Source organism: Falco cherrug, chromosome 1 (genome assembly GCF_023634085.1).
Source record: "Falco cherrug isolate bFalChe1 chromosome 1, bFalChe1.pri, whole genome shotgun sequence".
Lineage (NCBI taxonomy): Eukaryota > Metazoa > Chordata > Aves > Falconiformes > Falconidae > Falco > Falco cherrug.
Window position 1 is genome coordinate 4851546 of NC_073697.1, and position 17981 is coordinate 4869526.

The 17981-nt window shown below is 46.7% G+C and overlaps 1 protein-coding gene across 5 annotated transcripts in view; it reads right to left on the bottom strand.

Annotated features, from left to right (window-relative positions):
• Positions 1 to 726: 726 nt before the first annotated feature.
• The window catches only part of IRF2 (interferon regulatory factor 2), a 43197-nt gene continuing 25942 nt past the window's right edge, over positions 727 to 17981 (bottom strand). For all 5 annotated transcript variants that reach the window (XM_027814156.2, XM_005445359.4, XM_027814157.2 and 2 more), the window contains 5 exons: positions 16528 to 16574; positions 12530 to 12641; positions 8820 to 8984; positions 3512 to 3558; positions 727 to 2093 (listed from right to left, as the gene is read on the bottom strand). In XM_027814156.2, coding sequence (XP_027669957.1) covers positions 1782 to 2093; positions 3512 to 3558; positions 8820 to 8984; positions 12530 to 12641; positions 16528 to 16574 — 683 coding nt within the window. In that variant the 3' untranslated portion in view covers positions 727 to 1781. The remainder of the gene's footprint in view (positions 2094 to 3511; positions 3559 to 8819; positions 8985 to 12529; positions 12642 to 16527; positions 16575 to 17981) is intronic.

The following is a 17981-nucleotide window of genomic DNA, read 5'->3' on the forward strand; positions in this document are numbered from 1 at the left end:
TGTGCAACTCCCCACGGCTTCAAAATCCGCCAGAGGGCAAGTGCTCTCAGTTTCTGCCCATGGCAGTGACAGCCCAAAGCACAGAGCACTTCGCCTAGGGCACAACCTGTCCGCCACCATCACGTAACCCTGCGAGCCACTGCACACCCTTAATCAGATACTCAACAGCTTCCCTCAAAGACCCAGAGGAATCGGGACTTGCCATCACATGGTAGACGTTAAAAGCCTTGGGGAATGTTTATTTGACTTCTGATTTGTTCCACTAATAAGCAGTTATCGCTTGAAACTCCACCAAAAAAAAAGAGATTTTTCCAGACAAGGAAACTATGAGCAAGCCAAACAAGAGATCCAGGAGGAATGGGGCAAGCACAGCTGAGCCTGCACTGGGCAGGGGGGTGGACTTTCACAAGATCCCTTCCATGAGGTGATCGGCTCAAAGCCCGACCACGGAGTAACAGCAGAAGAGGTGCCCCAACTCCCAGCCCCTGCACGAGAGGCCACACTTGAGTACGCCACCTTCAAACCGTGGCTCCTCTTTCTGCCTGGAGCTACCCCAAGCACAGTGCCTCCATCCTGCTAGATGGAAGTTTCCTCCAGAAGTTTCCTCCAGAAACTGCTAAGGCGGCTCACGCTAATTGCTCGCTCCGAGAGGTCACATTCACCTATCCAACCCATGCCACCTGGGGCTTCTGAAAGATTAAAAAAAAAGAGAGACAAGCAAGGGGATTATTAAAAATTTAACTATATACCATATTTATTATCAATCCACAGGATAATCTGATTGCTACATGAGCTCATAAAAGCTATTTCACCTTTACAAAATTAAAAAAAAAAAATGTGCCACAAGGATGTAATAACTGCTGATAACCAAGGACTGAATCTTAAAATTATAAATTTGCTGTAGAAAAGATTAAAAAAAATTATATTCACTTTAGAATTTTACTTTGAATAAAATATTCCCCTGTATAAAAAATAAAAAAGCTTGCTCTGGTTAGAATTAGAGTATTTTTCTTCTTCTTTTTTTAAATCTGGGAATTTGCATAATATCTCTGTAATAGGTTTCTTTTTTTTTTTTTCCTATTGTACCACGCGGCATTCAAGCATAGCAGATTAGGAACAAACATGAGAAAAGCAGTCTTAAAATGTATGAAATCCACATGGGAAGTTTTAACTTCCTTTCCTTTCCTCTATTCTTTAAAGACACTTTAGCAAGAATAGCCTTGGAAAAGAATACAAGTGGGGAGGGACCTTCAATGTGCCATTAAGTAGAGCAAGGTAATAAAAGGCCTTTTGTAAGTGCTTTCTTAATAAGGTGCAGAAGCAGACTGCAACGTTGCTAGTACTGCACTATGTACAATATTCACAATAGATTTTTCTTTATTTAAAAATATTCCAGCTAGTTCACATTTTCTCTTCCATTCTGAGGCTTTCAGTTCCATCACAGCCTTGACAGCAAGCGCAGCAGCACCACTTCCCTTGTGGTCAGTTGGTCCTCTTCTGAAACACTGGAACCTGCGAGTGGGCCAAAGTTCTTGGGTTGTTTTCCTATGTAGCAACCTTGGAAATCCGCCTGGGTTCGGGTGTACATACTGACAGCTGGAGTCCTGAGTTAAAAACACTCCGGCGCTGGAGTCGGACACAGCAATGTTTTTTTTTTTTTTTATTGCCAAGGCTTTACCTTAGATTTGTCTCGTGTGCGTCAAGGGATGAACCTCTCCTAGAGAAACGTAAAATACAAACCCAAACAAAACAAAGCTAAAAAAAAACACACTGTCAAAGGCTTAGCAGCTCTTGACTCTTGACTGGGTGATGTCTGACGTTTTCTTGATGACGCTGGCCCGTGTCTCGCGGTCTGGCCGGCTGCTGCTTGTGGAGGCTGTGGACACTACTTGCGGCAGAGGGATGTCTGGGAAAGGGGGCCAGGAGCTATTGTAAGGCAGTGGGCAGCTTTCTTCTTTGATGGTGACTTGGAGGTCAGGCTTGTTGGCTACAAAAGTCGCCATGCTGGGAAGCATATGAGAAGTGTTCCTCATTCCCAGATTGCTGAGATACTGTTTGCCTTCAATGTTTTTCTTTTGCCAATGAAGTCGTCCCTAGAAAAGGTGGGGGGAAAAGGAGGGAAGTCTATATGAGCGAATGCGACTTTGCGAAGCACTCTGAGTAACGAGAGGAAGACAGAAGCACCCACAAATTCCACAGGAATTACCCTGCCTCCAAAAGCCTGAGCCTCTAGCTGCCGGCTTCGAATGTCTGCTCTCAGCCACTTCTCCCTTTCTAAAGTTACGTGCCTAAACCTTGGCGACTCTCCAGCACTCAAGAGGCTCTGCCCATTCTTCTGGTGCCAAATGAAGGCCTTATTCCCAGTACACTGGAGACAAATATGGACACAGACGACCAAGCACTCAAAGCTCCAAATGGAAGCGCCTCCTCCATTACCGGAGAGAGCATCCTCCCACCAACAGGCAGGCGCAGAGACCCAAGGCCTCCCGAACAGCACCATCCAAACTAACAACACACGTCAGGCTGCCAGGAGAACCACTGTCACTTGATGGCGGGGCCACCATCACAGGGAGAAGGTTCACCAAGGATAGATGAGCACCCAGTCCTTTCCCCACCATGCACGCCCCAATGGCATGTTCTGTCCAGGGAGGTTTGGGGGGTCATTATTGGCAACCTACATGCGGGCTCCACCCTAACCAAGGCACGAGACACAAAACCAAGAGGGTCTGCCATGCTGTTACACCACTGCACAACCTGCAGTTCTCCAAGGAGGAGGATTCAGAGGCCTTTCGGGGTGGGGGGGCACAGCAGACTTGAGATTTGCAAGAGGCCTTCTGGAAAAATGCAGCTGGAACACACAGCATCTGCCCTCAGTGAGCCTTCCCTGGCCTCTAAGTACTCACGGAGATCGGCAGGTCTGGTCATTTGATGGCAGCCCCAAAAGGCATGGCAAGTGCTGGTCTGGCATAGGTGCAGCTCACAAAATGTTCACGGGGTGGGTATTTTCTCCATGGACTCCTTTCACCCAGCAATACCCAACTGACTGCTTGGGAAAGTTTTTTGCCTCACATACCTCAAAGATTCAAGTTGTATTTCTATCACACATGTAAGCGTTTCCTCCAATTGTACGAATTCAGGTGCCATTTAAGGAAAACAAAGCAAGCGTGCTTTCAACCAAGATGAAATACTCACTACCCAGCAATGTCAATGCACAGTATTAACAAACTAGCTGGCACTGTTGATCCAGAACATCTTACAATGCAAATTAATCTCCTTGCAGTTTGGACAGGTGAGGAGGAAAGAACTTGTAGGGATATTCGGATATTCACTCTGCAACAATCATCCAAATGTCTCTCCCTTGAACCCTCCTGGTTTGTTTTTCTCCCCCAGCTATTATTAAAATGAATACTCCACTGGTAGACAGAGTTGCAAATGGAGAAGGGGGAAGAGTATCTCAGCACGTTGCTCTTCAGACCTTGCTCCAAAGCGTAAAAACCCAGCAAACACTTACCTCTGCATTTTCTTCATCACTTGGAACACTGTCGGTTGTTTCACTTTCTGTCAAACAAAACAAACAAAAGTGAAACTCGCGCTACTCAATCTACAGTAGCAAAATCCAGCTCAAAAGGCCTGATACACTACCAATAAGTGTTAAGTAAACAGAGTCAAGCCAAACCACCAGAAAACAATGAAGAAGCACGGACCCCCCACTGCAGCAACAGCAATCCGAGGGCTAGACAGCACAGCTGCACTGAACAACTGGGGTAAATTCACACGGTTATCACCGTTAACGTGGCTATGCCCTGGCAAAGACAGCAATGGAAAGGGAAGAGGCAGATCTGAGCTTCCTGGGCAGAGGGAACAGCCTCTTGCAAGCGGGGGATGCCCCCACTCCTTTGCCCTCTCTTGACAGGTCCAGGCCTGGCAAAGGACAAAGTTCTGTCCAAATTCTTATTTTTTATTCTCCCTGCAAAACCAGCAACAACTCCACCGAAGAGGAGGTAAGTGCGTTTCTGTTTCAAGAACTGTTATCTCAGCCTGCTGCCTCAGGGGCTTGTTCTCACTTCTGGCACTTCATTACTGCTGTGATACTTTGCTCTCGTTTTGCTTTTGCCACTCATGCCCAGCCTCCACCCTAGCCTATTTCTCAACCCTTCACCCACCACTTGAGCAAGTAGAAACGCTACTACCTTCAGCCCCACCACCTCCCCCTGCCACATACAGCCTCCCTCACCCTCGTCACTTCAACCGGAGTGCAAACACAGGGCCACAGCTCCAACAGGATGGCCATCCTCCTGCAGCTGCATCACTCCCCTGCAGAAATCCAGAAGTTTTGCCTGTATTTTCAAGCCCACGTGGGTCTGGACACAGGTCTCCCGGTGTTCGAGGGTCAGGTTCCTGGCCCATGGGCTGGTTGAGAGTGCTGTGCCCCAGATACATCTGAGACAGGGCACAAACCCCTCTTTTCAGAACCAGTCTGCAGCGATGGCTGCTGCCTCTGGCACAGCCGCCCAGTGCACAGACCCTCATCCAGAAAAGCGGAGGCCTGGATTGCAGGTTCCCCTTCAGCTCATGGGGTTTTGAACCACTGTGTCCTGCTTCCTGGGAGGAAAACCCTAAGAGCATTTGGAAGAGGTCTTTCTCCAACCCCTCACCACCGGGGCTGTGCACATAGGACTCATCCATGCCCTAAGCCAAGGGGAACAAAGAAATTACAAGGTTGAAAGAATGATGTGATGAGTTACTGTAGCAGGCAAGGGAGCTCTCAAGTCCCATTCTCCACTCTCTGCTCTGTTACCCATTTTTTAGCCCATGCAGACTGCCTCGCACACACCCTGCACCCCTGTGACCATAAACCGTGATCCTGCCTTCACAGGGAGCAACCTCGTGCTGTGCACTGGACATAAGATGAGTGCTAAGGGTGCGTGGACTGTGCCTCATGGATCATGCTCCTGCACGTGTTCAGAGAGACTGGCAGCTCCTTGCCTTTCTTTCAAGGCTCAGCTAAGCATCAGGTCTAGGCAGAGCGCTGTAAACCAATGGTTTGAATTGCTCTCTCACACCCCAGGATCTAAACTGCACCCAAAGTTCTTCTGAAGCAAGGAAGCAGGTAGATGAGCTGCTCCAGACCACTACTTCCAAAGCCAGCAGCTCCCCTGCACCAGTCTGCCTCCGTGTGCAGTACGCAGAGGAGCAGTCTGAAACGTTAAATCTAACTGCAAAGCCCTGTGAAGTTAACACTCTGCAGGGCTTCCCATTCACCGGCCCAGGTAAAGAGAGATGCACCAACGTAATCAAGCTGGCTAATTAAGCCATACTTGCAAAGAGGAGAGGCAGAAATTAGTCTGTGCAAAGGAGAAATGGCCCTGGAGATAGAATCAATAGGAGGAATCCAGATAGAGACAAGAAACAGATATTCCTTGACATGAAGAAACATGTGGCAACAAAAAAAGAATGATGCAGCTGAAAAGGAATCCATCCTTGGTGTTTATACATAACAAAATGCTGAGCAAGAGATAGCACTATAGTTAGCAAAGCCAGGAAAGCTAGCCACTCAGGCATGGAAAGTTAGAGAGGTTATTTCAATCAAGAAGGTTATTTGAATCACTGTCAAACACAAGAGGAGGCTGACAACAGCCTTGGTACCGAAAAAAAAAAAAAAAAAAGGATTTCATAGATGTCAGTGGAAATATGAGAAAACTCACAAAGGCCACTCACATCATTTGCCTGAGTAACCTCAGAAAGGAACTAGAGGTGTTTTTGAAATAAAACAGATTTATGTAGGACAGCTGATACCTTCAGGCTACATTTTGTTTTTGTTACAGAAAAACTAAACTAACTGTTCCTGCACAGCTGCTACGGTCGTATTCTTTCCTGCCATTCAGTGAGTGGTAGCACCTGACAGAGCTGACAGCTCTACCCAGCAAACCCATGAGCACCGAGCCAGGGCTCCTGTGGTTCTCCCTGTACAGGCCTGCGTGGAGCAAGGCAAAGGCACGATTAGTCACAAGAATGTCCTACAAGTTTCAGGGTTCTAACAAAACACAGACCCCTGTCCTCACTCCTGCCTCAAGGGCAAATCCATGCTTTAAAAAAAAAAAAACCCACACAAAAAAACCCCAAAAAAAGAGGTTCATAGAACAATTTGGGCTAGAAGGAACCTCAGGAGGTCTACAGCCCAACCTCGTGCTCAAAGCCAGGCCAGCTACAGGACTTCATCAGGTTACTCAGGGTCTGAGTCAGGTCTTGAAAACATTTGAGGATGGAGACAGTGAAAGGTTTCTGGGCACCCTGCTCCACTGCCTGACTGTCCTTGTGGTGCAAAAGGTGACATGTTTTTCTTATATCCAGCTGGACCAAGTTCTCTTGTTTCAATTTGTGCCCACGGTTACCCATCCTCCTGCCACACACCACTGTGAAGAGCCTGGCTCTGCCTTCCCAGTAACATCCCTGCATGTAGGGGCAGGCTGCTGTAAGGTCCTCCAAACCATCTCTTCTCCAGGCTGAACAAGCCCCAGTCCCTCAGTATCTCCTCACAGAGTGAGACCTCCAGCCCTTGATCATCCTGGTAGCCCTTCCCTGCGCTTGGCTCCCATCTGTTTGCATCTTTCTTGGACTGAGGGAACTCAGAAGACTGGACCCAACACTCCAGAAGTAGTATAACTAGTGCTGAGAAGAGGGGGATAATCACCTCCCTAGACCTACTGGCCATGCTCCTGAAAGCCTTCTCTGCGCCCAGGGTGCTCTGCTGTCTCATGTTCAGCTGACTGCCCACCCACCTTTCTGCAGAGCTGCTCCCCGTCCCACCAGCCCCAGCTTCCAACGCTGCAAGGGGCTCCTCTTTCCCAGGCACAGGGCTTGGCATCTGTATTCGCCGAATTTTTTTTAAGGTTCCTGCTGGCCCGTTCCTGCAGCCTCTCCAGGCGTCTCTGGACGGTGCCCTGCCCTCAAGCAGATCAGCTGGTGTCCCCCACCTCGTGTCACCTGTATACTTTGCGACCGCGGATTCCAAAACTTCTGCTCATTGGCACATTAAATAGGACTTGTCCCAGGACAGGCCCTTGCAGTACTCCACTTCTTGCTGACCTCTAGCTAAAGTAACCACGATCATCAAGAGCTTCCTTGGGATGCATTCAAAGGCCTGTCAGTGGCATGAAATCATCTCTGCGTTATCTGAGTTATGGACTAGCAGGTCCCGGTTTAAGTTAAGACAGGTGAAGGCCACCAGGATACTAAGACAACATAAGGGGGTAGCAGAAGTACTTCAGTCATGCCTTATTTCCTTATGCAGGCTTGTTGCACTGACTTTAAGGGAGGTAGCTCATGAATTGCTCGTGTCAGAGCGGTTCTCCCGTCACCAGACCACCCCTTTGTACTGTCCTAGCCCAAGCAACCACCATGACTTCCAGACCAAGACAGTGACTTTTGTTTGCGTTCCAACAACTTAGATCCTGTAGCTGAGGCTTTAAAGAAAGCATCATTGTCATGTTCACATAGATGGGAAAAGTTTTGCAAGAAGCATTTGGAAAGAGGACCAATGTTTCAAAGGTCCCATCTCCCAGCTGCTAATAAGTTAAAGCACCCTCGTCCCCCTGCCTTATGCTTTGCAAAACCCTTCTAAATGCTTTGGCCGTTACAGACCAAACACGGTGGAAAGCATCATCGTTTATCAACATCTGTGAGACTAACGCTGGAGGCTATTCAAATGAACATCATGCTATTCACCCAGACCCAAAGATAAAATTTACTAAATACGTATTTTATAAAAACGTGTGTGTCTGGAAGTAATTTCAGTCTAATGAGTCAAAGACAAAACCATGTTTAAAATAATAAATTGCTTGGGGATCAACTAATACCTCAGTTTGCCTAAAAAGATGACATTTGTGTTTCTACCCAGTCTCCTGAGGCTTGCAAGTCAGCAACATGTTAAAAAAGGAAGGACAGGTTGGATCTGAAACTTTTTCTACTTTCAAATGTGGCTTTGCCCTGCTTCCTACAGAAATAAGGCTTACCTAGTTGCAGCGAGCATACAGTGTGCCCACATCTGCATTTGCGTCTTTTCTCCTTAACGACTTCTGACCATATTGTCAGACTTGAATATTCAAGGGATAAATGAGTGCAAAGACTCTTAACTTCCTACCAGTTTTACAAAAATAAGCGGCCAGAGAAAAAAGCGAAACCATTAGCACCCTGACTTGGGGAAAAGCTTGTTATCTCGCCCGTTCTGGATATCAGAGAATCCAGACGGAAGGCACACATTGGCAGCCAGATGTCTGCAGCTCTGCTGCTTGCAGGACCACTTGTTACCGGTTACTACATGGCTGTTCTCGTCTGCAGGCTATTTGTTAACTCCCCCAGGGCTCTCAGCTTCACGTCTGCATTCTATACCGTTAGTGCAGCCCCTGGCACTCCGTGCCCACTGTGCTAGGCACTGAGGAAACATAGCAGAGACCTTTTATCTTTACTAAGTCAGAGGGCAAGGACAACACACCGTGTTTCAGAGGTGTATTGTACCACTGAAAAAGCCCCTCCAACAAAAGATGAAAAGACTTCTCCGCGTTACATCTAAGGAGGTTCTTTTTCCACTAGTCACAGGCTAAAATCTGCGGCTTACATTTCCAGCCTCGGATCTGCCAAGTTGTTTCCCAAGGTGAAATGAATGGAGGACTGCAAGTTTTTGAGTTTCATTAAAAACGCAGAAGGCAGCCAAACAGTCATTTCTGGATCGTTGCCAGCTACCCTGTAAGAGTCCCCTTTCCCCCACTGCCTTCCAAACTTTCCCCAAAAAAATGAGTGTGAAGAAATGCCAGGATACTTACCTGCATAGGACGAGACAGGGGAGATCTGTAGGGGGTACAGCTGGCTCATGTTGAGGGGCTGCTCATCACTTTCTGTTGTCACCTCCACTACCTGGCAAACATCAGGCGGGTTGGCAACTATCACCTGCTCCTCGCTGCTGCCGTCAAGGTGCGGCTGTCCTACAACTTGGGGTTAGAAATAAAGAATGGATTACTCGTAACACCTCAAGCCCACTGGGTCTCTGAAAGCCTGTCCTTGGAGGCTGCTCCAGTACTATCTTGGCACTTTCTTCCATGCCCACCACCTGCTTTCAATGGGACTTCGAAAGGAAACCTGTGCAATTTATTTAGTTTCCATCACCTTCAGAGATGTTTTTTCCCCCACTTGTGATGACTGAAAATGCCCACCTCTCCCCTGGCTCTCACACGTAACATCCTTGAGCCCTCCTTGACACACCACCTGTCCAAAGGCTTTCCCAGGCAAGACTACGGCTACACTCCTCCTCCACCCAGAAACATGGTCTCACCAGGACATATGTACCACAGTGATCTCTCCTAACCTGGGAAAGCGTCCTCACCGAGCAAGCTACCAACATTCCCCAGCCTCTGGATGCTCTCATGTAAATTATGCACCAGAAGACCAGAACTGGCATGCAAAAATACGGCCACGTCATAAATATGGTCATGTAAAACATGGTGGGACTCTTGATGTATACATGACATGAATTTGTGAAAATTACTTCTCCAGTTAGACGTTTATTCTCACTGATCCTTGCAATGCCAGTGATGGTATGCTGAAAAACAAGAGTTGCACCTGTAGTCCGGAACTCCCGTGGTCTGTGACAGAAAGCTACAGTCTGGCTCGTTATTACCAGAGGGTTTTCCTATTCCCCCAGGTACGTGATATTTAATGCCAAAGGAACATTATTTATTTCTACAAAACGAAGGCACCATGGATGCTCTGCCAGTGTCCTGAAATGCTTTGCAGACATCTGTGCTACACAACACCCTTCTGAAACAGGGCAATAAAACGAGGTACCACGAAGCTACTGAGCAAAACAAAAGTATGGTGAAAGCCAGAATCTCACTTCTCGGAGCTGCTTTAGACAAATCCCTCTGTCCTGTACAACTCCCCGGTCGATCTCGGCAGTATGAACACATGACAACTGCATTAATCCAGCGTGAAGCTGAAAGCCACTAGCTAGATCAGAAGAGCACATGGGGTTAGAGCCATCTCAGAAGCATGGCTAACCTGAATCCACAGATGTCCAAGAGAAAGGGAAGGACTATAGATATTCTTTCACTGGAACATAAAGCTTCAAAAGGAACGATCTTCATACAGACAAATTCTGTACAAACGTGGGGCTGTGTTCTTAGAAATTCAGACAGCACATTTTCTAGACCCATCATGGGAAAAACATGTAGGCAATGAAACACAGTAGATCTTGAAATTCTTCTGTTAAGAGACTTAAGTACTCTGATTATTAATTTTTAAAAAAGCAAAAGATAGTATCTATTCCTGAACGAACGAAGATAAATATATATGAATGCACATGTATATACACACAATCCATTCCTGCCTTCTGTGTTCAGACAAGGCTAGAACAGGACTTTTTGAAAAAGAAAAGCGATGGGTTTTTCTCCCAGTTCCCTGCGTATCATTTTGCTTTGTGAAGTGCCAGGTAATCACTGGAAAATCCCCCAAACCTAGATGTGTATTTTATGAGACAATTCCCAGCATAAAGAAAATTACATACATACTGGATAGTTTGGGGTTTTTTTCTGAGTTGAATCACTACAATTACTACGATTTTGTTCCAGATATTTAACCTCCATTGTGTTTCACCTTTCCTGGTTGTGAAACAACCAACTTTTTACTGAGTGGAGTACGGGAGGCAAGAGCACACGCACACAGAGTTAATTTTTATCTGGGAGAAACCAACATTGTGCAACCTTGTCAGTGTATGAGCAGGCCATCTGCACTGTTTTATCTTTCTCCTCAATACCTGATGAATTCTTACCCACCCCTGAGAGAGAACTTGCACAGCAAAAATTACTGCTCTCTTGGGCAAGATGCCACAAGTTCCCGTGAGCTGCATGTATGTCAGAAACACTGCAGGTGCTGTCTGTCTTTCAACCGCTCCAGCTGACTTCCCTCCTTTCTGCAGAGCAGATCTATTTCGCCCTTTTCCCCCTGTTTACATTAAAATCCTGCTTGCAGTCCTAAATAAGGATTTCTCTTTCCAGTCTGGATAAGCAGCACGCTTCACGAGCCATTAATTAAACACCACTGGATGAAGTTACCCACCCAAGCCTTGCTGTCCTACCTCTGAAAATGGGTTCTGAGTCCACAGAAAAATGAAAGCCCTTAAGGTGCAAATTCAGTTCTGTCCCTCTGAACTTCTTGCTCGATTTCCACAGCGGACCTTTGACCATTCTTAGATGTTGCCACTATGGGTCCTGTCCTGTGAATTACTGAGGTCTAAGGTGCAACACGCCTTCATCATAAAATCAAACAGGCGTTCAGGATAACACTGTACTGTAGAGAACTGAGACGTCTGCAGCAAAATAACTCTCTCTGATGTTAGTGGATTTTGGGGAACACCAAGTACATTCCAAAGACTGCTGTTAATAGATCTCTATTTGACTTTAAGACTGCAAAATAAAGCAAAGGTGTATAAAGCTTCTTCCCTGGAACTGCATATTGGCCTTGGGGTGTTTCAGATTTGGTTATGAGTCAGTCAGTAAATAGGAAGCACTGACAGCACTGCAGTGCTATGCCTTCAAGTTATAAAACTCTCTGTAACCATAGGAGCATCAATCACGTTCTGACACTCTTACAAAGCAAAACTTGATTAAATGAACGGCCATAGAGAAGAAAACTACTCACAAGGTCCTCAGCCACAGAAGTACTTGAGGGGGAAAGACTATGCAAAGCCCTGCAGCCTAAGAAATGGGGATGGAAAACACTCACTGCACACAATTTCTGCCGTCTCTCCAAGCAGAAGACCAACACACCTTTCAAAGACTTGTCACATACAAAAGTATAATTCCAGACAAAATGGTATATGGGTCGCATTTCTAGGAGCCCTCGCTGCAATGACAACCTCAGCCAAAAAAGAGCTGTCAAAACCCAGCCCAATTATTCCACTGAGAACCAATTATTCATGTGCTGAGATGACAGCTAATTCTTAATATACCAGTTTCTAAATGCAGTCTTTGCAGGTCCTTGTTAGCTCAGTGATGTTAAGAACTAACTTTGCTACTGAGACACCAGTAAAAAGAATCAAGTTCCTCCATTTCATCTGCAGGTTTGAAGTCCCAAGTAAAACAGTATGCTACATCAGCCTCTGCTTTGAGCAATGGGAAACTGTCATCCGGCTGCAGTTTAACTCCCACATCACACTGGCTACAGTCTCTTCATAGCTGAGGACTACCCTGTGGAGTAAGTTCATGTCAGGAAAAGCCACCTGGGCACGTCTGCAAGTGCTTTACTCTCAGGGGAACCACCACACCGCCACAGTGCTGCTCACTGTCTCTGCAAGGTGGTGGGGCTGACCTGCAACCAGGACCTCATGTGGCTTCGGCTAGTGAAAAATGGGTTGACCTGCCTGCAACCGTGGTGTTGTCCAAAGCACAGAATGATGATGGAAAGCTGAGTTTGACACAGTCAAAAGGTTTTCGAAGTCACCTGTACGCTTAGCATATAAGAAAAGCATAGGAGTACTTACCTACAAAGTTCACTGTACTGTCAACTTCATTTTTTATACTGGAGGACAGGAAATAGTCAGAAGTGACATCATTTAGCCCATTAATTCCAAAAGATGATTCAACTGGCTCTTGCTAGAATGAAAACAGTACAGTTGGGTCAGGTTTGATTTATTTCAGGAGGCTGGACTCAGTTCATCTTTTTGTTCTGAGATGGTAACAAATTGTATCACTTCTGCCTGCCGTATACTCCCTGCTCTCTGCTAGACACGGTCTTGGAACTGAATACTTTGAACAAGTATTTTGGTTCTCTGAGAAGAAGCCAGTCTACTCCATTTCCAAACCTGCTTTGAAATGAAAGCTATTTTTTTATTTTCCATTTAGAGTGAGACTTCAGAGAGCGAGAAATTAGTGTGCTATTTACTACAGGAGATTAACATTTGGAACAAACAAGGAAGAAACCTTGCTTTAGAACGGTAGTCTACTTAATATTCACCCTCATTGCCTTCCAAACACGCTGTATCTCTTAGCATGCTCTGAAAGGAAGCCTTAGCTTCTGTACAGCAATTACTAAAATCTAGCTTTAATTTTTCTCTGCAGCAAGCCCCAAACCAAACCGAAGTGTTTACACTACATACAGATTTTTAGATCACATCATAAACATTACCACAGGGCAAGAGCTTTGGGAAAACACCACCCGTTCTACGTAGACTGGCCTTCCACAAGATACACCTCTGTAGGTCTGGCACACTCAAGTGGGAATCTAAAAACCTCCCTTCAGAATAGACACCAAAAAGTTTAATTCCGTAAGCTCAGGATTTCTTTAAAAAAAGCTATAAACACATTTAAAGGATTATCGACAGGTCCAGCCTCCTCCCTGGTACTGGCTCCCTTACAGGGTTATTATCAGTTACAAAGTCTAAAGTCCTCTGCTCTTACTCCGGGCTGGCCGTGCCAGCCCTGCAAGGCAAGTTCTACCTCACCGCTAACCAGAGACATCTGCAGCAAAGAGGTGCAAAAGCTCATTTTCACTGCTCTAAAGCATTTTGGCAAGGGCAGGGTAAAGGTAAGCCTCAAGACTTGTGGGGCCAGCCCTTCACGGTACAAACTGAACGAACTGTTATCACGGAGACAAAAAACTGGGGACAGTGCAACAGGTCCTTTCCAGGATCCCACACGCTGTATCGTGACCCTCTTAAAAAGAGCTGTCACTTTGACACAAGCCTGCACCTTCCCAGCCATTAAGCAAAACAGACACGCACCCTGCTCCCAAGGCCCCTCTGCCCATCAGAAGGGTGCAAAGTTAATGTTAACGGCAATTAGGTCTTTGATGAGCTGCACGGGTTGTTTCAACCCGGAGGTCGAAGACCTGGAGAGCCAAAAAAGATAAAATTAGCTGCTGCTGATCCACTGAGGATCATGACTGCAGAGACAGGTTAGGGCTGTACACCGAAGCCCTGAGCCCCTGGTGCTGCTCAATGCCCCAGCAAACACTGCAGTCCTCGTGGGACCGCTGCACACGCAGCACCTCGCTCAGCTTTACTGAGGCATTGGTACAGAGAAGCTCCTTCTCAAGCTGCAGAAACAAACACGCATCTGGGAACTTGGGTGATGGTGCCAGACCCGCAAAGGGACTCAGACACTGGCGCAGCTGGTGTTAAATCACCTAAATCTTCAGTCCAGACATCTAGCCAACGCTAAATGCAAGGTGTCACTTAGATTTTTAAAAAGTCTCAACAGGGAGCTGCATGCACAGTCAAAAGGATACATTTAGCATAATGTAGAAATGAAGCCTCAGGCAGGCAGTTCAATCCTTTGCTTCAAAGGAAAAAGCCCATTTTTATTTGGGCTACTCAGACACTTACGGCTTATTCCCATTGCTGAGAACTCTTTTTTGTAGTGGAAAGACCCTGTTTGTCCAAAAGTCCAGTAGTAGGAGACCTACCTGCAAGATGGAAGGCCTGCTCACAGCCTCCCCTTGCCTAACATGGAGCAGGGATTTGCTGAAGTCTCCCAAATCCACCGGGACAAGCAGTGAGCGCCCTGAGTAACCTGCTCAAGCTCAGCAAGGTCTGGCAGGGCTCTTCACCCCCACCCACGGTAGGCGCCCACAGGGTCCAGCAGTGGCAACGGCGGGCAGCTCAATGTGAGACTCCTGCTGTGCTGAAATCCCCTCGCAGACCTGCACTTGGGTCCACAGCTTCTCCCTCTGCTGCTGTCACCCCAATGCAGCTACCAGGCAGATCACGGAGCAGCCTCCCACTCACCTCCACTAAAGAGAAATTTTCAGGCTAACTGCGAGGCACTGAATGCAAACCATGCAACTCAGATCCCAGGAATTCTCATCGCCGAGCAAAGCAATTATAAGCAGCTTTCAGTGCCAAGAAATGTGCATTTGCATTAATTCATCCACCACCCTTCTCTGCTATTATAGCCTTCAACATTCAATAGTCAGTCTAACAGCAGCAGAGCATGGAAGGAGCATCTGTTTTAAAATCTAGGAATACCTGGAGGACAGCCCATCTACACATTTGTCAGAATAAGGGGGGACAGACAGGAATATTGCCTGGCTCCAGCTCAAAGCCTACAAGAGCTAAGTGGCCATACCATAGCTGGTGGCTGGTGAGCACAGAATGCTCGTAGCAGGGACGCTGGTAGGTGTATGTGCTGGAGGCACAGACAGCTCAGCCCACTGCTCCTGCCTCACCTGGCCTAACGCTTCTGTGCAGCTCAGGGCCACCGAGCTGGAGGAAAGTTTGTCCCAAAAGCTGCAAGCATCACCCCACCAGCACCTACTCCCAATGTACTCATCTGCCAGGCATCACCGGGACTCCCTCAGCAACAACTATTTGTGAGATTAATCTTAATGGAGAGGCCAAGATTGTTCAAGCGCCTCTCCAGCCTTCCAGGCATTCAATATATTGACTAAAAGAAAGATTATGAAGTAGGGGAATGGCCAAGCGCTGCCACCAGCTTGGCAGGCATAAGATGCTGCTCTGCTCTGACCAAAGGAGGTCACTGGTTCCCTCTGAACACTGGCTACCGTCAGAGTCACGTTATAACAAGCACACTGGCTGCACGATCCAGATAGGATGATTAAAAAGTGGTTCCTTTAAGACAATTCGAAAATCACAGTGCTCTGATACGCAACTCCACACGTCACAACCGCCAGGACAGCGTCTGCCCACCAAACCCCATTTCAGTGGAGCTCTCCCAGGCCTCTGGGCTCACGTGGCCCAGAGCATCTCCTGGCCAGCGGGTGCAGCACCTGCGCCCAGGCGTGGGTGGCTCAGCCCTTCACCAGTGAGCAGCAGGGGACCGAGCTGCCCTTCTGCTGCAGGCATGGCTGATACCTGCAACCCAAGAACATCAACTTTACTGAAGGCTGCAAGTCAGAAACCTTGGCAATTTGTGAAAAAAATCAAAGGCAGACCAAATCCTGCCAGTGTGAGCTGACCACCTTGCAGAGGCTCTTGGCAAAAGCTAGGTAAAACCATGCCTTGCACGGAAAGCTAACGTCAGCCTGGGTCTGTGCTCTGAACAAGCAGAAATCTCAGGCAGCGATGGAGGAGTTTCACAACTCAGGTCTTGTAACGGACAAAAGGTGCAGCTCTGACAGAACTTGTCCCCCTTGCCTAAACGAAAATGAATTTCCAACGTCTTACTCACAGAACTGCTCCAAAAAGTAGCTCTATTGTTCAGAAGCATTCCTTCCATAATTACTGCATTTCTACTTACACAGACAAACAAATGGCAAATGTATTGCCGAGGCTGCCAGTTTTCCAACCTCCAGGCATTGTAACACAAGGGCTGTGTCAACTGGTGACGTCAGTCACAGCTCTAACAGCCTTCACGTTTTCAAAAAAGAAACCAAACATCCCATGTAACTGTAGCTACTTAACCAAACCACAAGCATGAGAGATCTGCAAACAGCCACCACAATATACTATTGGGGCTATTACAAAAATTTGCAACAGATTGTTTTCACAAGCTCTTGCACTATTAAACACCCACTTCTTACCTTAATTTGTTTCAATTTGTCATCCTTCTCGGATTTCGGTTTTTTTCCTGCAACAATAAGAAGGAAGATTTCTTAAAGTCCTGCGTGCCACAAGTTATCCTTTTACACTTTCTATAATCAATCACCAACAAACAGCCCCAGGACATGCCTCAAAATGGCAGCACCTCCTAGGAAAGGAAGAACGCATTTTGCTTAATTTTAAACTCCCCTTATGGCCTGGGCAGTCAAAAATTCACCTTGTGTTTCATTTTTTAAAGGGCTACAAAAAAGAACCACAATGGGACTGAGTAAAGCAACTGCAGTCAAAAAATTAAGGTGAAAAACATGGAAGAGTGACAAACTAAGGAACAAGGCCTGTTAAAAAAAGAAGCAAGGGGGAGGAAAATACTCTTAAAGGAGAAAAAAAACCAAATTTATCACTTTTATGACACTCTCACTGTAGCTATAGGAACAGGGAGATTGTCGATTTAATGTGAAAAGAGGTCACAATAAACTTGAACAAATGTTTTTTGTAAATAACTGCAACCTGGGGATGACGACGACATATATTATAATTCACGCAAAAGTGGTTTATGCAATCATGCTGGACTTGAGAATCCAGCAAACCACACAGCATCTGACCCTCCCAAAATGCGGTGTGCCTTGGCAGACCCCAGTGTTCAGCCCCTGCTCTGACCTGACGAGCCCCTGCTGTGGAAGCTCGCACCGGCTGGTGTGTCCCAGGAATTTCTCCTACCCCTACTACAAGGCAGCACTGAGAATCAGAATGTCTGCAGGCAAATTCACCTGTGCTCACTCGTACATAAATCTCACCACGTGCCACACAGAAAGGGCACGTGAGAACAAACAGCATCCAAAATATGTCAGTTTTATTTTGTCACATAGGACTTGCTGCTGAATCCTCTCCTGCTACAGCCTCCATCCCCGGAATCTCAACTTTCATGACAAACTTTTCGAGTTCTTTCAGCTACGAGAGGAACCTACCGCAGTGGGACAGGTTATGGTTCAGGGAAATAGGAACATACAAAACACACCATTGACAAGAGACTGGAAACAGTTCCAAAGCAACTGCGCTACATTTTGTAGAAGGATCTCCCTTTGGTAGTCTGATTCTGCCCCCAGAATGCCAGAGCTCGTCATTTCCAGCCACACTGACCTTAAACCGAAGACGTGCCTTTCACTTCTCAATTTAAGAAAATAGCAAGCTGAGCTACAGGTGAACTGAACTGGATTTTAGAGGACCACCGTGTGCTTGGTTTGCATGTTAACTTTTTGTCCAAATATCCTACACGTCAGAGGATACCAGAGGACTAAAGAAGCCATCGTTCTACTCCAAAAACCAAGAACAAAGCCATAAGGAACCCAACAGGCCATGAAGAAGTGAATGTTTCTATTCCATAAGAAACCAAATACTCATGAGATTGACCTGGTGGTTAGGTGCTCTCCTGGCAGGT